Source organism: Chelonia mydas, chromosome 5 (genome assembly GCF_015237465.2).
Source record: "Chelonia mydas isolate rCheMyd1 chromosome 5, rCheMyd1.pri.v2, whole genome shotgun sequence".
NCBI lineage: Eukaryota > Metazoa > Chordata > Testudines > Cheloniidae > Chelonia > Chelonia mydas.
Window position 1 is genome coordinate 32,586,244 of NC_051245.2, and position 25,879 is coordinate 32,612,122.

A 25,879-nucleotide genomic window follows, 5' to 3' on the forward strand; every position below is an offset into this window, starting at 1 on the left:
AGTGGAATCCATATGAATAATCCTTTGAAGAAGAAAGCATGGTTACTTCCCTTACAGTAACTGTGACTCTTTGAGATGTGTTGTCCACATGGATTCCACAACCTGCCCTCCTTCCCTGCTTCTACAGAGACCTACTCCTCTGGCATTCTGTATTGACAAATGAACTGAGGATGGTTGGGCACACTCTGCCCTTTATACCTCAGGTGGGGGGCTTGAGGACATCTAGAACCTGGCACAGCCTGAATGGACCCTGATGACCAAAAGAATCCAATCTTGCACACATGGGGTGACTATTTCAGGGCTAGTAAACAACCCATACCTTACCAAAACTGGAATTACAATATTCAGGACAACTGCCATTTGTGATCCAGAATAAACCTTGTTGTATCTTTCCAGTTCAGGGAACTTCTTTTGGAAAGAATCCTTGCAGCACCTTAAGGGGTTAAGTGGTTTAGTTAAAGTACCATACAGACACTATTAGGATGCTGTGCCTTCCTACAGCCCATTACTTCAGACAGCTATCACAGACAGACAAACACACTGCATGTCTCTCCTTTCCTGCTTAGAGTCAGTATGGCAGCCATAGTTTAGGAACCACAGCTTTTCACCATATATAGAATAATATTTTAACACCACATGGTTTCTGTTAAGCGATTTAACTTTGTGTAATTTATCTGTTTGTCTTGAGTGCACGTGCTTTTAAAAGCCTGCTTTGCTGTAAAGTTTATGGCAGTCCCTAAACATTACATTTATCCTTTTCACAGACAACATTTGAATATCAGATGAGCCTTGAACCTATAAAGCAGACTTGCTGTTCGTTGTTAAAGCACAGTTCCTGCAAAAATCAGAAGAACGAACCTTGCGGTGCGCGCTTTGGGACTGCAATTGCTTCAGTAAAGGACCTCAACCTTGATGGGTTTAATGATATTGTAATAGGAGCTCCTTTAGAGGATGATCATCGAGGAGCTGTGTACATATATCATGGCAATGGCAATAGTATAAGGAAAGAATATGCACAGGTAGGAGTCTGTGATAGGGTGTACAAACCCCACACTGGGCTACAAGGGGTTAAGGGATTATTTTGGGATCAGCCAGCCCCGCTCAGCCACACCTGCAGCAAATGCTCCATCTGGTGGAGGAATTAAAAGGCAGGGAATTAGCTCATTTAGGTGGCAGAGCTGGAGGTGAGCTGGGTGGCAGATCTGCAGCGAGCAGAGCAGAGCAGAGCAGAGCAGAGCAGAGCAGAGCAGAGGGAAGCTTAAGACTCTGACACAACTGCCCAAAGGGGCCCTCTGTGTGGGAAGGAAGGACCCACCCCCGAAACAACCAGTGAAGGAAGTATCCTGTGGAGGTTGGACGTTGGTAACCCCCTCTTACTTATTGTGATTTGGGTTTCCCCACCAGGGGAAAGCCTTGGACTAAGCTGATCCCAGGGAGTGTCCAAGAGGAAGAGGCCCAGGGAGGACAGCCTTATACAGCCTGGGTTGTCAGATTTACTGGTAGCCCAAAGGGCCCTGGGTCAGAGCCTGGTGGAGTGGGAGAGCCCAGGCTCCCCTCCCCACAATCCCCTTGGCAGTCAAGAGTTGCAGTCATGACCACTAGGCCACACTCCCCAAGTGAGGACCGTTACAAAGTCAAACATATAGTTTACCAGCAGTTATAAGAACAGTGACAGGTTTCAGAGTAGCAGCCGTGTTAGTCTGTATCCGTAAAAAGAAAAGGAGTACTTGTGGCACCTTAGAGACTAACAAATTTATTAGAGCATAAGCTTTTGTGAACTACAGCTCCGATGAAGTGAGCTGTAGCTCACAAAAGCTTATGCTCTAATAAATTTGTTAGTCTCTAAGGTGCCACAAGTACTCCTTTTCTTTTTATAAACAGTGTGTCTTAACAGACATATCCTTTGATTAGGGTGGACTTATTACTCCTTGAGGGCTTGATCCAACTCCTATTGAAATGAGTGGAAGTCTTTCCGTTTACTTTGGATTAAATCTTTAGTTTCTTTAGTACAGCATTTGTGGCTCAATGGCAAGATTTCTATTGACTTCAGTCAGAGTTTGATAGGCGCCACTGAAGTCAATGGGAGTTTTTCCACCGACTTCAGTAGGGTCAAATTGACACCTCCGCAACCTTGACAGCTTCCTTTTGAGAATGCTAAGTACAGTTAAACTCATTCTGACTTTACTGAATTTGACTATTATGATCTATTGTTATAAAACACTTTTTCTTATGTTTTATCCTGTTTTCTACTGTGTTTTCATTAGAAACCTTCTAAATATGCTCTATATGAATAGATAAAGGAGACGCTTAACAATTCCTAAAAGATCTAGTGGTGTAGCTGGGCATTTATATTGTGCTCATCACCATGATAACTCTTTTAGAAGGTCTATAACAGGGGCGGCCAAACTTACTGACCCTCCGAGTCACATAAGACAACCTTCAGAAGTTCGAGAGCCAGGGCGCACCTGACGGGGCTCAGGACTTCAGCCCCACAGGAGGTGCCTGCCGGGGCTTCAGCCCAGCTCCTGTTGAAGCCCTGAGCCCTGGCAGGTGTACCCCACGGAGCTGAACCCTCAAGACCCCCCTCCCCAATGGGCAGAAGCCCCGAGCCCTGGCAGGTTCACCCCGCAGGGTTAAAGCCTCGAGACTCCCCTCCCCACTGGGCAGAAGCCCTGAGCCCTGACAGGTGTGCCCCATTGGGCTGAAGCCTCGAGGCCCTGCTCCCCGCTGGGTAGAAGCCCCTACCCTACCACCCTGCTGTAAGACAGAGGTCCTGAGCTCTCCCTCCCCCCAGTCTGATAAGTGGAGAATGGGGAGGTGCATGGGGGGGCTCCGTGAGCCGCACTTTAATGGTAAAAGAGCCGCATGTGACTCACAAGCCACAGTTTGGCCACCCCTGGTCTATAATGAAAATGTAGTGTTAAAATTCTAAAAAGCCTATTCACACCCAACTTGTGCATCCTTAATTTTTTGATATATGAGTTGTTGTATACGACATAAAGCTATTAATTCTTTTTCATAGCATATTCCATCAGGTGGAGATGGGGAAAAAGTGAAATTTTTTGGTCAGTCTATACATGGAGAAATGGATTTAAATGGTGATGGTCTAACAGATGTCACTATTGGAGGCCTTGGTGGTGCTGCCCTCTTCTGGTATGTATATTAAAAGCATTTGTTTAAAGGGCAAAACCCTAATCACCTGTAGATGGTTGGATGTTCTCTGCTGGTAGATGAAAGGTTTCATGTTGACTGTTTTCCTTATTCCTGTCCTGTTGTTGTATTAATTTAGATGGAATAAAAGAGCCTAAAGAGCCATAGGCATTAATATGACCTGAAACTTTCCAACATTAAACAGAGTTAAACAAGGTTCAGGGTTTGGTACACAGAGACCTCAGCTTACTTACTTTGTGCCATGGCAAACAAACCATTAAGCATCCTTTTAACCTTTTATTAAAGGTACAGAAAAATAAGGAAAAGCAGTTAAAGCATTTGAAATGCAAAGCCTTAAATAAGGTTTTCATTTTAACAACATTCCTTGTTCCCTGGAGAGAGTCTTTAGAAGGAATTCCCACCTCCAGCCCATCTCCCTCCACACCTTGTTCGACAGTTTTATAGGTGGTAATAACTGTTTTCTTTGGGAAAAGAGATGGGCTGGAACTTGAGCTGTTGCTGCTGCTGTTATTGTCCATCCTTTCCCATTTCCTAGAAGACCCAACAAGTTGGACACACACACAAAAGTGGGAGAGAAAAAAATAACAAAGAGAAAATACAGCTTCTCTCACTTGCAGCCTCACTTCTGGAGAAACACAAGCACGGCTCATGGTCTTGTCAGTCACTCCAGGACCTGGCAAACTTGTACCAACATTGTGCAGTTTAGGGCATTGCATTTATCTTCCTGTTTCATGACAGAGGCTTAGAGCAGTGTTGCAAAATATATAGTCTTGGCCAACTAAGCTAGACTCTTGTTAGACAGAAGGAAAAAAGGAGAGGGATAGGAAAGAGAAGAAATAAAGTGGGGAAGGAAAAGAACATACAAGTCTCACATCCCAGGTAGTATTTGGGATTTAGCCAAAGCCAGTGGAGGTAGTGATGTAATCTGGTTCCCTCTCTCAAGTCTGGTCTAGTCAGGACATCTTTCAGGATTAGAAGACAGTACGAGTAGCAGCCATGATAGTGAAGCTTGCTCCTTTCGCAGTCAACCAGCATCACAGTAGCTAGCTTTTCCTCTCGCAGTCTCTTTTTGAGGACCCCAAAAGGGGAATGATGAGCAGACTAGTCCTCTCAGTATTGTCCATCTATTAGGCCTAGTTTCTAGCACACCAATTTTGGTTTACTCATTTTCAGTTCTAGACTTTTCTTGTTTACAAAGCAGGATCTTAACACATTCCTTGAGTTATATTAATAGGCCTTTTTGTTCAGACTAATTTATTTTTTGTCACCTTTTTGCATCTTTTCCCATCAACATTTGCTATAGGTTATTGTGACATCTTTTAAACTTATGCTTACTTTTTACATTTGATCTTACAATTAGGGTAAATTTGCAGGCCCAATTATTATAGGAGTGTGTGTGTCCATTAAAATAATAGCACAAGTTAAGCACCTAATTAATTAACATACACACTCCAGATTGAAGGGTGGACTATTGCAGGAAAACTATGTATCTCACTTGTGTGTACTTGTTTCATCTCATATTTTAGAATTATCTATGGATCTTAATATTTTTAATGTCTCCCTGAGAGGAGGAATAATGAAAAAATGAAACTTGCTATATTATAAAAGGAAACATAATTTTAAATTTTTTATCTAAACAAAAAGACCCTATTCTTTTAGAATGTAGACAAAATAGAACCTGCAACATTTTCACTGAACTAACTGTGGCTTAAGATGTAATGGCAAAATTAAGCATACATTACATCTAAGGTCAAAAGAATAAATAACAAATCCAGCACTTCCTGTAATAATAATAATTAAACATATAAAATGCTGTTCTAATTTAAATGAACACCTGAGACTAAATTCAGTATTGGTGCTGAGTTTGTGATTACTGTCTGAATGACAGCTAGTCTATTCTAAGCAGATCCCATCTTTTGTTTCCCCATTTTTCTTCTTTCCCCTTCCAACCTACTTTTGTCTCATCTGATTGTCTTGTCTTTTAGGCCCCAGTTTCGCAATGGAACCACTCACAGTGGGTAAAGTTAAGCATGTGTCTTTGCAGGATCAAGGGTCTTAGCCTGTCTTTCTTTGGGGCAGAGACTCAATGTTAACAACCCCAAAAGGTCAAAATCATGAGTCAGACTCCAAAAATCATCAGATTTTCTTAACAATCATAAGAAGAAATTTTAAAAATAATAAGTTTGGGGTCTTCTTATTTACATTCTGGCCTTTTAACCATTAAGGTGCCCTTGGGTTACATTTTCAAGCTCTTCTTCGTGACTACAGAGACTAGAAACTTCCTTTTTGTTTTTAAATGACAGCTAAGATTCTTACCTAATCAGTGATCCCCAGGAGCTGGGGTTTTAAGCAAAATACCAAATATCACAAGACTCTTGACAAAATCATAAGACGTGGCAGCATGGGGACTGTCATTTACTATATATGCCTGGTACAACAGAGGCCTGACCTGGTTGAGGCATCTAGGTACTTCAACATTAGATAGGTTAAGTCATAATAGTGAAAGCAGATACAACTTCTGAAGCCAATGAATGTTGTGCCTATTTATACTGGGCTGGATTTAACCTTGAAGTCAGTGAAAGTTTTCATAGACAAATCAGCATTGTCTTATAAAAACAGAACAGAAATCATCATAACAAATAATGCTTCTCCCAAGACTTTGCCAACCAGAATTTTGGACTTAGAACTACTTTTATTTTTTGCTCTTAATACATTTTATGTTGCCTCAGTGTGGTTTTAATTTGCTGGCTTTTACATACTTTGCAATCATCAGAAAAGTAAGAAGTAACAACCATTTTGGATAAAAATTTCAAAAGCTCCAAAATGACTTAGCAGACTAAGTCCCATTTTCAAAGTCCCTTTGACTTGCAATGAGATTTAGGCTCCTAAGTACCTAACAATCTCTTTAGAAAATGGGACTTAGGCTTCTGTCACTTAGATGCTTCTGAAAATCTTATCCTTTGTGCATTTCTATGGAAGGTCTGAAGAGTATTCCACTAACTGCTCCTTTCCCATTATACAGTATACCTCATAGTATGTATAGTGTATGTCATTATCTGCCTGTATCACTGTATGTATGTTCAGTAATGTACAGTATTGCACAGTTTGACAAGTTTGTTTTTAAAATGCTAAAAGATTTACATTATTTAAGTATCTTCTTTCCTCTTGGTGTTTTCTTAAGGTCTCGCGATGTAGCTGTAGTAAATGTTTCCATGAATTTCACACCCAATAAAATCAATATCCAAAAGAAAAACTGTAATATGGATAAAAAAGAAACAGTATGCATAAATGCCACAATATGTTTTGAAGTCAGACTAAAGTCTAAAGAAGATACAATAAATGAAACCAGTAAGTAGACAGCAAGTCATCGAATCTTTGCATGAAAACCTGCTCTATTTGCATCTGAGTTTGTTTTGGTTTGTTTTTTGGTTTTGGTGGGTTGGTTTGGGTTCCCTCCTCCCCCCAAAAAACAGCAAGCAACTCTGAAATGATTATTTTTTAAGTTTGATATTCACAATCTATAAAAATATTAAAATTGTTAAAATTTTATTACAGTTTATTTTTAAAAAAAACAGCAAAAATAAATGGGGAGAAAAAAGAGTAGGGAGATATCTATCTGCTTATAATCCTATCCACATAGGTTTTATTATTTCAATTATCTTTGTAGGTATACAGTATTGGGCTACGCTTGACTCACAAAGACAGATATCTCGAAGCTTGTTCATGGAAAGTCAAGAAAGGAAGATACAAAAAAATATCACTGTCAAAGGGTCAGAATGTATTAAACATAACTTCTACGTGTTGGCAAGTAAATCATATAAAGTGGCTATATTTTCTCATTGTTACACTACAGTTATCTCTAAGTGCATTTTTATTGCATTAATGCTAAAATAGATTAAAAAGGCTCCTTACATTCACTATCATTGTCAAAAGCCGGTATACACATTATTAATCAGTTTCATAGTATTAATATTTCTTTGACTATATATTAAATTCTCCTAGCTCAATTTATTTTTATTTCTTTGTTGTTTATATTTAAAATCCAAATAACACATTTGGGCTGAATTCATCAGTCATGTAAAGGATGGTGGTGATGACTTAGGTGTGAGCAAAAGAGTCAGCTGGAAGATGTGAGATGAAAGTGTAATTTGCACATTGGTGCAATTCTTTGCTAGTGTAACTCTGATTAGGGTTGGGACAGAGTATGTGTGAGAAGACCAGAGCTAGACCTCTTTACTATAAAAAAATAAATGTAAAGCAGTTAGCAGTTCATATGAAAGGTCCATTATGATCATTGGTTTTAAATCATTAGGGATTTACATTATTCGATACCTATTCTTAAAACATCTAGGGCTGAACGCTCAAAAGGATTTCGGCATTGTCACACTGAGCCCAATGACTGGCCCAACTGACTCTTTAAAGGGGAAAGAATGAGAGCACAAGCATGAGAATGACTCTGTAGCCTGATGCTTGGACTACTTACCCAGGATGTGGGAGACACAGCATCCATTCCCCCTGGTCCAGTGATTCTTTCATTATTTATCCACAGTGCAATTTCATCAACAGGAGAGACAGAGTGACTCCCTATATCAGAATATCCCATAGTATAATGGTTAGAGCACTCATTTGAGAGGTGGCAGCTCCTCCTCCTCTCCACCCCTCAAGCTGCTTTGTGTAAGCTCGCCTATGGGAGCCCAATCCGTTAGGCAGCCTGTGAGCACATCTACTGCATCAGGCCTCTTGGGGGAGTTAGGGGACCAAACACCTTTCTTCCCATGGTCTGTGAATCACGCAAGGGCTTAGGTGGGAGATAGGCATCTGGACGCTCACAGGGAGGCAGCAGTGCACTTGCTCAGAAACACAAGTGCCTAAGGAGCTTTTACAGCAAAAACTCAGGTGGCGGGCAAGTTGAGATGCCTACAAGGTCATTGGGAGTTTTGTGCATCGCAGTGGTCCGAGAACTGGGACCTAGGCTCCTAACATAGGGACTTAGGTTCCTAACTCCTGTTGTGCACCCATATCCTAGCAACTCCACAGTTGCTTGCTGAAAAAATTACCCTACTGGTATATGATGCATAAGATTTGCTTGAACGTGCAATATGTGTAAGAATAATGGGCACAGATTCATCCCTGGCACAAAAGGGCACTCCATTCATGTCCGTGGGCCTCGTATCTGCCTATTCCAGGGCTGCCTTTGAAGAATAAGAAGTATAAAAGTAACTGTAAATGTTGACGCATTTAAGATCTTGAATGATCGTGCATTGGTAGAGGGATGGACTAGATGACCTTTTGTGATCCTATGGGACATGTATTTTGGAGGTTTTGGTTGGAAACAAGCTGGTCGTCATTAGCTAACTAGACCAAGTTGTTCCTTTTTCAGATATTTTTCCTACACTGTGGTTCTGATGAGAATGAGACTGAAAAATATTGCATTTGGGGGGGGGGGGTTCTCCGTATTTATTCTCCTTTAGAGGCTTCCATACCAATGGTGGTTTTAAGGGAAAATGTCATAAAAACAGTTTCATTTATTTCATTTCTAGGACAAGCCTGATTTTCAGAACTCTGTAAAGGTTTTGTTGGAGTTCAATTTTTCCAACCCAGAGAATGGGCCAGTTCTCGATAGCGACCAGCCGAAATCAGCGTATGAATATGTAAGTCGTTAAGATTCATTGCTAATATCTAGAGTATTTAAGCTGAGATTCACCCCTCTCCAGACAGCTCCTGCAAGGCCTAGAGCTGGATGGCTTAGTCCATAAATTGGCTAGGGCTGGACAGTGAGGATGGAGGGGCCAGGCTGGGAGATGCATTCTCCCATGAAACCTCCATTGGTGGGGACTTTGACTTCAGTGGCATTTGAATCAGGTTGTGAAGCTCTAACTGAATTTTAAAGCTGAATGACCTGCCCATAGGACACTCCAGCGAAAGGAGGCAGCTGTATCTAGTCTACAAATTAGAGCAGGGGAATGTGTCAGGACTCATTGGTACTATTCACAATTTTGCCACTGACTCACTCTGTGATTTTGGGTAAATCACTTAACCTTTCTGTTCATCCATGCGTAGGTATCCCTCTTCTGCAGCTGGGTAATAACACCCAATAATTTCACAGGGTAGCAGGAGGCTTCATTAACTAATACCAACAAAGGTCTCCATGACAGTCAAACAAAAGGTGTTTTTATAATGTAAAATACATAATGGCTTGAAATGCTGATACTTAGATTTTGATTATACTTATAACAAAATGTGAATACAACTATCAATATTATTGTTGCAGATTCCTTTCACAAAAGACTGTGGAATCAAAAATAAATGTATTACAGATCTCGTTCTGATTATAACAACAAGTATAGCTGGAGACAGGTAACTACACTGAAACTTAATATAGCTGCCATACTAATAAAATAGAGATTCTGTGTTCTGATAGAATACTGGTGATCAATGTTTTCTCAAAGACAAAACAGTATGGCCATGGGGAAAAAGTTCCATTGCTTAATTTTTTTTATCAGTTTGTAAAGTAAAGATAATTAACACAATTATTTTATTTTATTTTACAGTTCCTCTCCATTCATCATAAAGTCAAGCAATGATAAGTTCAACGTGCTACTGTCTGTCAGGAATAAAAAAGACAGTGCCTATAATACCAGAGTCTTAGTACAGTACTCTCCAAACATTATTTTTGCTGGAATTGAGGTATAGATTTTTCAATTTATCACAATCTGGTGGAGAGATTTGAGGGGGTTGGTCTATTAAGCTGCTAAACTAGGGACATCAGTTTGAGAATTATCATGGGACTAAATTTCTTAGGCCAGTGCAAACCAAGCACCATTATGGTCTTTAAGGAAATGGGTGAGAAACAGTACTGTTCAACTGAGGATGGTGTCAGAGCAGTGAAGATACATAGGGCCTAAATCTGCCTTCACTCCCACCAGAGAGACAAGCTGGGTGAGGTAATATCTTTTATTGGACCAACTTCTGTTGGTGGAAGGGACAAGCTTTTGAGCTTCACAGCGCTTTTCCTCATGTTCTTCAGCTTTAGCCTGGACGCTCTGGTTATCTTCTCCAGACCTGAGGAAGAGCTCTGTGAAGTTTGAAAGCTCATCCCTTCCATCAACCGAAGTGGGTCCAATAAAAGATATTACCTTACCCACCTTGTCTCTCTTATATCCTGGGACCGACAGCAACAGCAGCAAAGCAAATTCACTTACATCAGGAAGACGATGTAACTCTTTTGACTTAAAGGAACCATATTCATTGGTGTAAGTGAAAGGAGGAATCAGTTCCATGAATGCAGTCTTGGAGGAGGCTCTGCATCATATCACCATAGTCAAAGGGCAAGAAGGAGCACCTACAGCAGCAACAGTTGGGAAGAGGGGATTATGAAATGCATGGGAAGGGGAGAATAACAATATGTGCTTTGCTGACATTCTGATGTCAGGGGTACGGGGAAGCACCTTATCAGTTAAAACAAATATTAATAATAAACATGTGATGACCTCAGAGCTATAGAAAGTTAATGATAAACAATTCTGAAGTTACCAAGATGATTGGTTTGATTAGATGTCAAGAATTTAAAATGTTATTGATCTATTTATCATGGGCCTGCTTTTTAAAAGTGTGCATGTAATTATGTGCCTAAGTTGTGTACACAGTTTCCACCATTATATGTACAAATCAAGTATTTGTGCATACAAATGGCCAGTTAGATCCAGTGCTTGATTGCATGATTCCTGGTGTGTATGAAGTAAATGCTAGATTTATATGGAGTCATGGTAATTGTGCTTGCAAGTAGGCGTGATTGTGCATGCATTTTTGTGCATTCTGAGTACGAAACAAGAACATTATAGGAGAAGTGTAAACAAGCCAAGACAGCTGGGAAATAAGAAGAATTAAAAGCATTGCACAAAGCAGTGAGGAAATCACAAATGTTGGACAAGAAAAGTTTTGGAATGAAGACACTCAACAACTGGCAGGAGCAGCAACAAAACAAGATATGAAAACAATATACAAAAAGGTTAAGTTGTACAGAAACACAATCAGGGCAATAATGCAAGTTGTCAGACAGCCTCCAGTGAATTAACAACCAATGTCAAAGAGGTGATTAAAGTCTGGAAAGGAACATTTTGACAAAATGCTGAACCCTGTAGTGGGAATGTGGATTAAAGATGTCTGCTGCCTTCATCAACTTCACAAAGGCATTTAATTTGGTTTGGAGTAAAGTATTGTGGAAAGTAGTAACATCTATATGGAGTTCCAGCTAGGATAACCGCAGTGAAAAAAGTTATGTATGAAGTCTCCTGTACTTCTGGTGGAAGATTAAGCATCTGATTCAAGTAAGAGGGGTGTAAAACAAGAGGGCATGGAATAACCAACACTATTTATCATGTTCCTAAATTAGATGTTAAAAATAGTAGATGAGATGGAGAGTGTGACATTGTGTGATCTAGAATTAAGTTCTGTAGCTTATGCAGATGACATTGTACAACTGCCAGACACCTTTGATTTAAATATGATACTCTTCACTGCCAGGGAAAATTGGTGTAGTCAACTTGGACTTACAATAAATGCCAAGAAGATGAAGTGGTCGCATCTTGTGAAATGGACAATAGATGAAGTGTTGAAATGCAGCAGTGGTGAAGCCATTGAACAAGTGAAATTTTACGTGTACCTAGGAAGCTTGATCATTGTCGATGGTTCCATCAAGGTTGAGGTTAAAACATGTACTTTGGCTACCAAAGTGAAAATTTATCAAGCGAGTTTATTAACAGTAGTACTCTGGAAGTAGCTGCATTAAATGAAATGGATACCAGAAGGCTTTAGGCAGTAGAGATGAGAGTTCTTTGGAAGATGGCAGATATAAAAAGTGGGATGATGTTAAAAGAAATGAAGTTAGGAGGAGGGTAGAATGTGAAATCGGAGATCGTTATGAGATTGGCTGCAATCAAAAATATTATAATGGTGGGGACATTGGACAAGATAAACGGTAGAAAGGAAGCCAAAGAAAATAATGCAAAACACAAACTAGGGTCAGTCAGACCTAGAGGCTGATCAGACTTGGTGATGGAACATCATACATAAGGACATGACCAAGCTGGGCTTAGTGGAGGTACAAATCATGGTCCAAAATGAATCATAGGACTGGAAGGGACCTCGAGAGGTCATCTAGTCCAGTCCCCTGCACTCTTGGCAGGACTAAGTATTATCTAGACCATTCCTGACAGGTGTTTGTCCAACCTGCTCTTAAAAATCCCCAGTGATGGAGATTCCACAACCTCCCTAGGCAATTTATTCCAGTGCTTAACCACCTTTTGACAGTTAAGAAGTTTTTCCTAATGTCCAACCTGAACCTCCCTTGCTGCAATTTAAGCCCATTGCTTCTTGTCCTATCCTCAGAGGTTAAGAACAACAATTTTTCTCCCTCCTCCTTGTAACAACCTTTTATGTACTTGAAAACTGTTATCATGTCCCCTCTCAGTCTTTTCTTTTCCAGACTAAACAAACCCAGTTTTTTTTCAATCTTCCCTCATAGGTCTTGTTTTCTAGACCTTTAATCATTTTTGTCACTCTTCTCTGGATTCTCTCCAATTTGCTACATCCTTCCTGCAATGTGGTGCCTATAACTGGACACAATGCTCCAGTTGAGGCCTAATCAGTGCGGAGTAGAGCGGAAGAATTACTTCTCGTGTCGTGCTTACAACACTCCTGCTAATACATCCCAGAATGATGTTTGCTTTTTTTTTTTTTTTTTTGCAACAGTGTTACACTGTTGATTCATGTTTAGCTTGTGCTCCACTATGACCCCCAGATCCCTTTCCCCAGTACTCCTTCCTAGGCAGTCATTTCCCATTTTGTATGTGTGCAACTGATTGTTCTTTCCTAAGTGGAATACTTTGCATTTGTCCTTATTGAATTTCATCAGACCATTTCTCCAGTTTCTCCAGATCATTTTGAATTTTAATCCTATCCTCCAAAGCACTTGCAACCCCTCCCAGCTTGGTATCATCTGCAAACTTTCTAAATGTATTCTTTATGCCATTATCCAAATCATTGATGAAGATATTGAACAGAACTGGATCCAGAACTGATCCCTGCGGGACCCCACTCATTATGTCCTTCCAGCATGACTGTGAACCACTGATAACCACTCTCTGGGAATGGTTTTTCAACCAGTTTTGCACCCACCTTATAGTAGTTCCATCTAGGTTGCATTTCCCTAGTTTGTTTGAGAAGGTCATGCGAGACAGTGTCAAAAGCTTTACCAAAGTCAAGATATACCATGTCTACCACTTCCCCACCCCCAGCCCCATCCACAAGGCTTGTTACCCTGCCAAAGAAAGTTATCAGGTTGGTTTGACACAATTTGTTTTTGACAAATCCATGCTGACTGTCACTCATCACCTTATTATCTTCTAGATGTTTGCAAATTGATTGCTTAACTATTTGTTCCATTATCTTTCCGGGTACAGAAGTTAAGCTGACTGGTCTGTAATTCTCCGGGTTGTCTTTATTTCCATTTTTATAGATTGGTACTATATTTGCCCTTTTCCGGTCTTCTGGAATCTCTCCAGTCTTCCATGACTTTTCAAAGATAATCGCTAATGACTCAGATATCTTCTCAGTCAGCTCCTTGAATATTCTAGAATGCATTTCATCAGGCCCTGGTGACTTGAAGACATCTAATTTGTCTAAGTTATTTTAACTTGTTCTTTCCCTATTTTAGCCTCTTCTGATCCTACCTCATTTTCACCGGTAGTCACTATGTTAGACGTCCAATCACCACCAGCCTTCTTGGTGAAAACCGAAACAAAGAAGTCATTAAGCACCTCTGCCATTTCCACATTTTCTGTTATTATTCCCCCCGGCCCCTCATTGAGTAATGGGCCTACCCTGTCCTGGGTCTTCCTCTTGCTTCTAGTGTATTTGTAGAATGTTTTCTTGTTACCCTTTATATCTCCAGCTAGATAGATCTTGCTTTGTGCCTTGACCTTTCTAATTTTGTCCCTATGTACTTGTGTTAGTTGTATATACTCATCCTTTGTAATTTGACCTAGTTTCCACTTTTTGTAGGACTCTTTTTTTTTTTTTTTTAGATCATTGAAGATCTTCTGGTTAAGCTTGGGTGGTCTCTTCCCATACTTCCTGTCTTTCCTACACAGTGGGATAGTTTGCTCTTGTGCCCTTAATAATGTCTCTTTGAAAAACTGCCAAATGTCTTCAATTGTTTTTCCCCTTAGAGTTGCTTCCTACAGGATCTTATCTATCAACTCCCTGAGTTTGCTAACGTCTGTCTTCTTGAAATCCACTGTCTTTATTTTGCTGTTCTCCCTCCTACTATACCTTAGAATCATGAACTCATCATTTCATGATCACTTTCACCCAAGCTGCCTTCCACTTTCAAATTCTTAGCAGTTCCTCCCTGTTTTTCAAAATCAAATCTAGAACAGCCTCTCCCCTAGTAACTTTCTCCACCTTCTGAAATAAAAAATTGTCTCCAATACATTCCAAGAACTCATTGGATACTCTGTACCCTGCTGTGTTATTTTCCCAATAGATGTCTGAGTAGTTGAAGTCCCCCACTTCACCACTGAATGGTGACACTGTACTGCTCCCCATATTTGTAAAGATGCTTTGGGATGAGAAGAGAATTCTTTTGCATGTATGCATATTTTAAACTCAAGCCCTATGCATTTTGTGAAGTTCTCTGTACACTTTCACTGATAATAATAGTAATTCTGATATAACTTTATATAACAATATTATGATAAAAATATTTTACATATGTTATGAAACAAAAATGTAGAAAGTCATATCCATTAACAATTTGAATTTTAGATTATGATGATTATGATGATGATGGAATGTAACTATTACAAAGAATATGTGCTATACTTCTGGACTGTTTAATTTTTAATTAACACATTTTTTAAAATGTTTCACATAAAAGTGAAATCACTCTTGTAATGATGTGACTCTTTCTGTCTAGGGTATACAGAAAGATAGCTGTGAATCCAATCACAATATTACCTGTAAAGTGGGATACCCTTTCCTAAAGTCTGGAGAAGAGGTAGGAAACTGTTAATGGAATATTTTTGGAGAGGGCAGCAGCCCTGTATGGCAGCTGTCCATCCTGAGCTTTGCTACATGATCAGTTATGTATTTATGCACCAATTAAGCTTCTAGATGTAAATAAATCTCAAATAACTCCATGTCAATGAAAAAAGAACTCCCTCCCCCCCCCCACACACACACCTCACTGTGCCTCCCTAAAATAAGACTCAAAAGGTCCCCTTTCTAATATAGATTTTGTCTCTATGGAAATAGCCATGTAAGATCCAGGAAATGCCATGATGTTCCACACCCCCCCCCCCCCGCACATTTAACTCTCAATTCTTCACGGAAGAAACCTAGCCTCTATAATGAATGGGGAGAGATAGGTACCTTAGAATGTGATTCACAAAAGCCATGTGTGAGAGAGGTGTGTCCTAAACCCTGCCCCTTTCACAGAGATAGTTGTCTCATTCCAGGATGCAGGGACGCACCTGGCTCTGCTAGTCAACCACAAACAGAAACCCCTCTCTTGGAATCAGGCAGTTTAGCCACCTAAGTTGGGTTTTGTGAGAATGAGTTAGGCATGTGCCTCACTCACACAAAACAGGAGGTTAAGATGACACCCACCTTATAACTTTTAGCTCAGTGGTTATGGCACTCAATTAAAGAGCAGGAGCACTGTGCCTTAAGTATCCCACCTTCCAGGTGTATGCCTTAGCTAGCAGGTTACAGAGTCATTCTCTCTCTCTCTCTCTCTCTGTTTCTGGCCCTATGGCTCTTTAAGAATTTATCCACAATGAAACAACTTCAACGGGTGAGACTAAAGGAGCCCCACATTGAAATATCCCCATCAGGCAAAAGGGGGAGTTGAATCAGGGTCCCCCACATCCCAGGTGAGTGCTCTAACCACTGAGCTAAAAGTTATAACATTGCCGCCGCCGCCGCCTTTTCCATTCTAAATGGGACCCAACATGATGATCAGCCTACGAGCACACCTACTGAATGGGGCCTCACATGCGAGATAGGCAGGCAAACATCAAACTTTCCCCAGTTCCAGATCGCTCTGGGGCTTACTCAGGAGATAGGTGTCTGGATTCTTCCACTGAGGCAGCAGTGCACATGCCCAGAGAGAACTTTTACCCTGGAAATGTAGGCACTGATTTTACATGCCTAAGGGTTCAACAGGAGTTTTGTGGCTGGCTCTACCACAGGCCCTGCCCCTACTCCACCCCATCCCACCCCCTCTCTTGAGCCTGCCGTGCCCTTGCTCCTTCCCCTTCCCCCACAGAGCCTCCTGCACACCATGAAACAGCTGATTGGGAGGGAGGGGAGGCGCTGATTGATGGGGCTGCTGCTGGATGGGAGACGCTAGGAGCTGGGGGGAGCTGATGTGGGGACTACTGATGTATTACTGCGGCTCTTTGGCAATGTACATTGGTAAATTCTGGCTCCTTCTGAGGCTCAGGTTGGCCATCCCTGAGCTAGATGAAAGAAAATTTCCTATAACCTCAACAATTTGCATAAGAAACATACCTAGAGACCTGGAAGTAAAAATGTTTAAACAATTGTAACCTATTTCTTTATATTTTAGGAATAAATTTCTGGTAGCCCAGATGTATTCTTTGGTGATTAAATCAAATGTCCAAATGCAGCACTTTAAATTTGGACTTCAGTGTTTATAAAATAGCTTAAAATAAGGACAATCAATTGCACTTAAATTGCTCTAGGATAAAATATCTTATTCCTTTTATTTTGGGGTACACCAAATCTTGTGCAGATATAATAAATTACCTTAGATTCTCTCTCACACACCAACATACACACTTTTCCAATTCCAGTCTCTGAGCAGTAGCAACTAGATAAACTGTTCTTTCCATGTAGACAAATCAGGACAAACCCCACTTATTATTCCCATTCGCAGCTTCTTAAGAGTCTTCTCATTTTACTTTCCAACTGTTATTGTCAGTTTGTCTGTGGCTAGAGTCCTTCAATTCCCACTCAGTCTGAAAACCTAGATGTTTCATACCCTCATTTGCATTCAGATATTAATTCGTCTAATTGGCTGATAAACAGTCCCAGTAAATTCCTGTTCTAGGCCTCTTCCTGACTTCCTTATATGCTCAAATCGCCCATACAATGTTCTCTGGATCACTTATACTAAAGCTGTGCACACGTTTAAACCAATGGAGAAATAAAGAGCTTGAATTCAAATTCCTTTAGATTAACAAACTGTAAGATTGTTATATCACATAATTACCAAATGCTACATTTTCATTAAACCAAAGCAAAACTGCTACGGTGTAATCTGTCTAGTGATGCTGAGAGGTGCATGTTTAGAACAGAGCTTCCAAAGCCTTCCAAGTGACAATGTTATGTTATATTAGCCTTAATTATAGTCATTAGTAAATTGTTGTAAAATCCAGGATTATTTATTTGTTTAGATTTCTTAAATACATTTAAAAAATACCTATTCAACACTCTAGGCACCTTTGCCATGTATTAAAAATGCCATCACATTAGTACGAACAGATGCAAACCCAGCAGCCTCTTCTAAATGAGGAAGGGAAACAGCCCATACCAGCTATACTACCAAGGCTTTGTATACAAATCCCTCCCTAAAGGCCTGATAGCTGTTGTACCAGGCTCTCGGGATCAACAGATGTGGAATTCTTAAATCAAGGAAATTAAATTTACAAATTGGAATTTAAATATGTAATTTTATTTTAATTATCTTTTATACACACATTATATATTCAATTTTATTCTGAGCCACCAGTTTTGAAAAATTGGCCTTGCAGTGTAATAACCTGATGGCTATTGGATTTCCTTTTCATTTTGGGCAAAATCCTGAAGTCCTACTCGTTCAGTTAGATGGACTGAAAACTGAGTATGGACTCCAAGATTTTTGACTTAGGAATTTTGCCAGTTTTCATCTGAATACATTTTAATGTTTAGCTGAGTATTACTCTCCTTTTCTTAGTATCTTTTTAAAATATGTGTTTTCTCCCCCAGATTTCTTTCAGAATAGTATTCCAATTCAACGCTTCTTATCTTCTGGAAAATGCTACTGTTCAGGTGTATGTAACAAGGTTAGTTACCAAAATTGCTTTTATATCTCAAACTTTCTGTATAGCTTGCACTCCAGCTGGTATGACAGAGATGGGGAGTTTTGGGGGGGGGGGTTGGTTCAAAAGAGAATATTAAATGTCTAGAATGTCCAGCTTTAGAGATGTACAGAACTGTTGGTTTGTTTGAGGCTATCAAATGATGTGGATTAAATAAATGGACATTCATTTATAGAGACCAATGAGACAAGTGACTCAGATTTTCTAGCTTCAACCACAGAAGACATCTGTTCTGATAATAAAATTACCATATATTGTAACACAATTTGCAGTCTCTGCCAAGGAGAGAGGCCTAGGCCTCAAATAGCAATGGTGTTGCAGCAAGTCAAGATTGAGGTGCCTTGCCATAGCTGCATGGGTAAATTGGACTGCACCTGCCTGTAATATATGGTGTCACAGGAAATTACAGGGATTGTGCGATGGAGATGGCCCCTACTTGATATAATGTAGCTATTTTCAATCTACAGCAGTTTGTATTCTCATTTCTACAAGGGTGTAATTTTGACTTTGGCCTAATGCAGTATGTACCTTTTACTTACTGGAAAGAGCCATTTCAATTTATTTTTAAAAGACCATAATTAACTTGAAGTGGCCAGTGGGATTTTTTATATGCACAGCTGCAGGTATTTCAGTCTCTCAGAGCCCTCCCCACCAACTATACATACTGTGTACTGAGGAGTATCATAATCTGACCAGAGCGGTATGTGTTGTTCTGTTCTAGTGACAGCGAAGAACCACTTGAGACCCTGACTGACAATGGAGGAGACGTTAGAATCCCAGTAAAATATGAAATGGGATTAATATTTTTAAGGTATTAATGTTTTTCTGTATTTAATTTTCTAGTATGGGATACAGCAGACATTTAAAGAGGCTATTGTGTGGTTTTGCTGTTAGCTTGTACTTGGTAGTGTAGACAAAAGACAAACACTGGTCTCGTGAATAAAAAGCAAAGGGTTTATTGAAATGGATCAGTCACTGTCCGTAGCAGGCTGCAGCCACTTTTTATTTATCTACATGTGATTTATAGGATGACTAGTGCAATAGCAGCTTTCGCTGACTCTCATACTTTGTTCTGTTCATTCAGAGGTGTGTCACGTGCGTTAGAAAGCACAGCTTTCCCCTCGTAGTGAAAACTAGCATTTTGTATTGGCCCTCTATTGTTTGTTTTTTTTAAGGTTTCATAAATTAGCCTTAATTTCCAGATTCTCAAAAGCCTTTTATCAGTTCACATATACATTTTTAATTCAAGGGGTCTGCCATAGTAAAGATATATTCTTTGTTCTCAGGAACAGTTGAAATTCAGTTGAATTCCATCCTTAGAAATATGTGTGCAGGGTATGCCTACATATATCAATATGGGATGTGCTGTGTGTATATTTGTATATGTAAATGATTAGGCTAAATTCATTCCAACTGGGATTTTCAAAGCATCTGAAGGCAGTTAAGTGCCTAACTCCCATTTTTGCTTCTGAAAATTTCCCACTCTTTGTGTTACTTCGTTGACTTAAATCATCCCTAAAAAATGGGTGTCAAATCTAGCTTTGAATACAGGTCCTCCCCATATGGAATAGAGTTAAATCTGACCCGTCTGTTTTTATCCACCTTTTCTTTTTTCTGTTTGTTTACTAGGAGTCTGCCTATTTCGCATGGCACTAGGGTTGGAGTGAAGTACTGCTCCATGTGAGCAAGGCAGTGTAGAGTCAGGCCTTGAATCCATCTTTCTTTTATGAATGATTTGTTCTGATATAGTTTTAACCAAACAAGGGATTTGTAATGTACATTATACTTAAAAAGACACAAGCACTTCTTAGAAAACCAATGACTTGTGCATTAATGGAAATAGTAGCACACTGTAATAAAACTAGCCCTGAAGGATTAACTTCAAGTAACAAAAAGTTCTCTAGAATTAACTTAGAGTGCATGATTATAAAGGTTTTGTTATTTTTTTAACCCCCAGTCATTTGAAAGATCCCAAAGAACCCCATATTATAATTGCCGCAAATGATACAGTTCCTGCTGTTATTAATACAACTGAGAACATTGGGGATGAAGTTAACATAAACTATAAGGTAAGAAACAGGAGCTACAATGACACTATAAAGGGACTAGTTCTGTTTTTGAACTTGGTTGAATGCACTTATGTCCTTTGCTAACCTATTACCTAAGTGTCACATTTGCAACATATTAAACCTCCTACAGCAGCATTTTGTGTTTTTTGCTTTCAAAATATTATATATCAGCGGTATTCAAATGTGATCTGTGGGCCACGGAGCCATTCAAGATGGTCAATGGGAAAGCATGTGCCATTGAAACTAGAAGCTTCCCTTAATTCATTACAGTTTGTACTTATTTTTGAAAATTGATATTTCCAGAAACCAGCTAGCTTTGAAGGAAGTACCATGCTCTAAGGACTTTGCATTTCTAATTAAATGAAGATGGCAAAGTAGAATACTTGGGCTGGAAGAGACATTTAGTGGGTTATAAATCCCTCACATTGTAGCAGGACTGATTTTAGTCATCTCTAAAACATCCCTGTTTCCCAGTTTTAAATCTAGCATTGAATATTAGTCCTATCCGTATGAAAAGTCTGAATCAGCAACTTTCTGTCTGTAATAGATGGGCCTTGGGAAAGGACTAACTCTTTCTATACAGTAATTACAAAGGTGAAATTGTTATCCCTCTGTTATATTATATCCCACCTATGTCGTTGTTACCCACCCATACTTTTTAAACATTAAAGTTTAGATACAGTATTCTCCAATCTTTGTGTTAATGTTAAAATTAAGAGATTGCTTGAGGTGGGATTATCTGATTTCTAAACCCTACCTGACTGAATAAAGGCAGAAGCTGAGGGGCTGCGAAGTGCGTAGTCAGAAATCTGATAGACAGTGTCCCTGCTACTAGCTTGGGACCCTGCTTGTAAGTGATAGTCCTCCTCCCCACCCCTTCCTGCAGAGTGCCAATTCAGAAGGAGCAGAAATTTGTGTGTGTGAGAGAGAGAAGCCACTGTGATCTGAGAAACAAGTCAGACTGAGTTGAGATAGGGAAGGAGGGGAGCTGCAAGAAGACTGTTGCTTTAGAGCTGTTCTAAGAGTCTTTGGGGAAGAACGTTCTTTTGAGCCAGCTAGTACTGCTGCCAGAAGCCATTTCCTTTTCCCAACAATGGCTCCTCTACTGCTTCCCAAGTTAGAGCATTGTTTTGGACTTGAACACGGAGTTAAAAATAGAAAGAAAAGCCCCTAGGAACTCACGTAATACAAGTCCTAAAGGGAAAACAGATGAGCTGTACAAGGGAGTGGCAAGAAATGTAGAATATGTCAAAATAGAAACGCGGACTGAATCCTGTCTTTCTGTCTGCATCCACCTATTTATTCATCAGATACATAGTAAACTGCATTTGCTAATTCTGGAGTACAATTAATACCTGTCTGCTGCTTGAATAAAATTAATGGAGCTCACATCATGCTCCCTTTCACCACTGGCTGACTGCATAGTTATGAAGGGTTAAGTTTAGAGGCGAGAGCAACAAGGGTGATGTTATGGTGGACATGTGCTATAGACCACCGGATCAGAAGGATGAGATAGACAAGGCTTTCTTTGGACAACTAACTGAAGTTTCCAGATCACAGGCCCTGCTTCTAATGGGGGACTTCAATCACCCTGGACTATAAGGTGGATAGAAAGCTGGCTAGATCATTGGGCTCAATGGGTAGTGATCAATGGCTCTATGTCTAGTTGACAGCCGGTACCAAGCGGAGTGCCCCAAGGGTTGGTCCTGGGGCTGGTTTTGTTCAATATCTTCATTAATGATCTGGAGGATGATGTGGATTGCACCCTTAGCAAGTTTGCAGATGACACTAAACTGGGAGGATTGGTAGATACGCTGGATAGAGATAGGATACAGAGGGTCCTAGACAAATTAGAGGATTGGGCCAAAAGAAATCTGATGAGGTTCAACAAAGACAAGTGCAGAGTCCTGCACCTAGGAAGGAAGAATCCCATGCTCTGCTACAGGCTGGGGACCAACTGGCTAAGCAGCATTTCTGCAGAAAAAGGGGATTACTGGGGATTACAGTGGATGAGAGGCTGGATATTAGTCAGCAGTGTGCCCTTTTTGCCAAGAAGGCCAATGGCAAATTGGGCTGTATTAGTAAGAGCATTGCCATCAGATCGAGGGAAGTGATTATTACCCTCTATTCGGCACTGGTGAGGCCACACCTGGAGTATTTTGTCCAGTTTTGGTCCTCCTATTACAGAAGGGATGTGGACAAATTGGAGAGAGTCCAGCAGAGGGCAACGAAAATTATTAGGGGGCAGGGCAACATGACTTATGAGGAGAGGCTGAGGGAACTGGGGTTATTTAGTCTGCAGAAGAGAAGAGTGATGGGGGATTTGATAGCAGCCTTCAACTACCTGAAGGGGGGTTCCAAAGAAGATGGAGCTAGGCTGTTCTCAGTGGTGGCAGATGACAGAACAAGAAGCAATGGTCTCAAGTTGCAGTGGGGGAGGTCTAGGTTGGATATTAGGAGACACTTCACTATTTCACTAGGAGGGTGAAATAAACCCAATCACTGGAATGGGTTACCTAGGGAGGTGGTGGAATCTCGATCCTTAGAGGTTTTAAGGCCTGGCTTGACAAAGCCCTGGCTGGGATGATTTAGTTGGTGTTGATCCTGCTTTGAGCAGGGGATTGGACTAGATGACCTCCTGAGATCTCTTCCAACCCTAATATTCTATGATTCTTTGAAGGGAGGGGGGGAAAAAACCACAGTCAAACACCAATAAGATAAGGAAGGTCCTAACTAGAAAACAGGAAATACAGAGTTGTTCTTGTTTCTTGTAGATTGAAAAAGGTGAACACTTTCCAGTGCCACAACTCACTCTGCAGATTTCATTCCCCAACTTGACTTTGTCCAAAAACCCCATTCTCTACCTAAGTGGATTGTCATCTTCAGATGTAAGTTATGACTATAAACATGAATGCACCTTCATTTTATTCTAAAGTTTAAATGTTTTTCTTCCATTTTTTTGTGTTTGATGTCAGAAAATGAAAGACTCAATTTGATTACATATGGGCACTTAAATTTAGCTTTGATTGCAATCTACATGATAACTTGGATTTGGAATAAGATGTAAACCTTCTTGAAGAATTTCTAGAAATGTAGCCGTTCACAAAATAAGGCCTGCCTAGCTTTGGTGTTTGAACAATAATTTGAAGATATCAAGATTAATTTCATTTATTGTCAAGCGCGTGGCTTAGTGGTTAGGGCACTGAAAAGCTTCAGCAGCATCCTGCTTTTCACTGAAGCATATAGCTACATGCATACTACCTACCACTGCCAATGGTGTGCAGATTAGATGTAGCCTAAATTACCTCATAAAAGACTGTCATATTTGTAATGAGAAAGATAATAAAAATAATATGCTTCAACAGGTATGTCACCTTCATTTTGCTCTTCTATGCTCTGGTTATTAACAAATGTATAGATATATAGTATATATAGTATACAAATGTGTATATATAGTATACAAATATATAGTATAGTATATATAGTATACAAATGGGTATACTATAAAATGATCTTGTTGTTACAGTTGCTAAATCTTAGGGTACTGACCTATTTCTGGAGCTTTTTCATGTTATTATTTTGGACCTTCGGGCAGTAAGAGAGATGTTGGTATTTTTTCTAACAGAATGCAGTCTGCCAAACCAGTCACCCTATAGATCCATTCAAGATCAATTCTGGGACGCTGTTTGTGGTGACAAAAATAAAAGAGCCTACAAAAGATACAAGTATGGTAAGCCTGTCTAAAATGTGTACATTCATTGCAGTATTTACCTGGAATGTTTTGAGTTGAATATTTCTAATAAATACTGTTAAGATATTCCTTCATATAATTTCGTCTTAAATATTTTAATAGCTGAAAGCGTTACCTTTAAAGGTAACATGCTATATTTTTTTATTAGCTCTTGCTGCAAAAACTGCACATGAAGCTGAACTACACATCCTTGGGCCAGATCTTCGACTTGTGTAAATCAGCATAGCTCCGTTGACTTCAGTGGAACTATGCCTATTTACATCAGTGTAAATCTTTTATCCTCGTCCTTCTCGTCTAATGAAATAAATATTAAGTAATATTTTAAAGACCTGACCTCCCACTTCCTGGCAACTTTGTTTAGTCATTTCCAACTATGCAAAATTGGTACAAAATGCTAGCATTCTGATATGTTACATTTAAATTAAAAAGTAAGCTTGGTTATTTCTGTGTAATTTTTTTGTCTAGCCAAGCCCCGGTAATCAATATTCTTTTAGTGTTAATAACACATACAACTAACCTATAGTAAATTACAAATCACTGGTCTATACATAGGTTTTTTATTCTAGAGAGTCATATTAAAATGTTTAATTACTAATTCCTGTCTATAAACATTTAAACAGGACTGTGATACATACAACTGTGCATCTATTAATTGTACTCTGGCCCCATCTGATATAACTCAAGTGAACATTTCATTAAGATTATGGAAACCTACCTTTATAAAAGTAAGTAAGCCTTCTCCACATTGAGTATAACTATGGGTTTGAAACCATAGTAAGCCAAATATAATGCTTAGACAGTTATATTTTTTTTAATCTTCAGTCTTCTAGTACTTGAGATTGTTTCCTTACTATTTTAAGAATTCCCTTGAAATTAACCTACATATATTCTGTTACTGAGGTACTCAGAACATCAGAATTAAAAATGCATTTTCACCAGAGCTGCATAGAAAAGAATTATTACCTACCTGTGATGTGATGCCTCTGTGTATATGACCCAAAATAGCATTCAGATTATAGCTAATATTTCACATTGCAAACTCCTGTTTCAGCAATTCAGTTTTTCAAGACTCTATTTCCCTTTAAATATCTAAGCTTTGCCTTGTTTTTTGGAGATGTATTAGTCTCCACTCCTGCAAACACTTATGTATGCACTTAACTTGATGCTCATTAATTATACCTACATGCTTAAGATATTCATGTGTGCAATTTTTGCAGGATCAGGACTTTAAATATGTCAGTCTTAATTTCATATTTTTTGTTTCTTTCCCATAATTTTAACTATACTTGGGGTTCAATCCTACAAGTACTGAGATGTACTACAAGTACTGTCATGTTGCAGGATCAGACCATAGGTCCATGTGCATTATTTCTGTCTTCACTGTTGTTTGAAACTTTAGCATCATGTACAGAATTAATGTGCTGTCCCACTATGCCTCTCTGTGATTTTTCTATTTATCATTCCGTTTTGCTCTCCTACTACCTCACAACCTGAACTTAGTTCTATGCTGTTATTCATCTCTGAAATTTCAGTCTTAAAAATATTTAACATAAACAGTGGCATCTTGTTTTCTTCCAGGCAAGTATTCACAGTTTACATCTCATTGTAAGAGCATTACTTCAGAGTGAAAACTCATCACTGATTTTGAGAAGAGACAATCAAAAACGAGAGGTATGTGCGACCCTAGTCTCTGACACCCATTGCAGGATTTACCCTGTTAA

General features: G+C 39.5%; 1 protein-coding gene across 1 annotated transcript in view; it reads left to right on the plus strand.

Moving 5' to 3' along the window:
- The window catches only part of ITGA1 (integrin subunit alpha 1), a 115,200-nt gene that overhangs the window by 77,456 nt on the left and 11,865 nt on the right, over positions 1 to 25,879 (plus strand). The window contains exons 14-28 of the mRNA XM_027817392.3: positions 765 to 1,019; positions 3,023 to 3,153; positions 6,353 to 6,519; positions 6,839 to 6,975; positions 8,712 to 8,822; positions 9,443 to 9,528; positions 9,723 to 9,858; positions 15,149 to 15,229; positions 18,226 to 18,302; positions 19,060 to 19,149; positions 20,296 to 20,407; positions 23,182 to 23,295; positions 24,033 to 24,137; positions 24,779 to 24,883; positions 25,737 to 25,829. Of these exons, the coding sequence (XP_027673193.2) occupies positions 765 to 1,019; positions 3,023 to 3,153; positions 6,353 to 6,519; positions 6,839 to 6,975; positions 8,712 to 8,822; positions 9,443 to 9,528; positions 9,723 to 9,858; positions 15,149 to 15,229; positions 18,226 to 18,302; positions 19,060 to 19,149; positions 20,296 to 20,407; positions 23,182 to 23,295; positions 24,033 to 24,137; positions 24,779 to 24,883; positions 25,737 to 25,829 (1,800 nt within the window). The remainder of the gene's footprint in view (positions 1 to 764; positions 1,020 to 3,022; positions 3,154 to 6,352; positions 6,520 to 6,838; positions 6,976 to 8,711; positions 8,823 to 9,442; positions 9,529 to 9,722; positions 9,859 to 15,148; positions 15,230 to 18,225; positions 18,303 to 19,059; positions 19,150 to 20,295; positions 20,408 to 23,181; positions 23,296 to 24,032; positions 24,138 to 24,778; positions 24,884 to 25,736; positions 25,830 to 25,879) is intronic.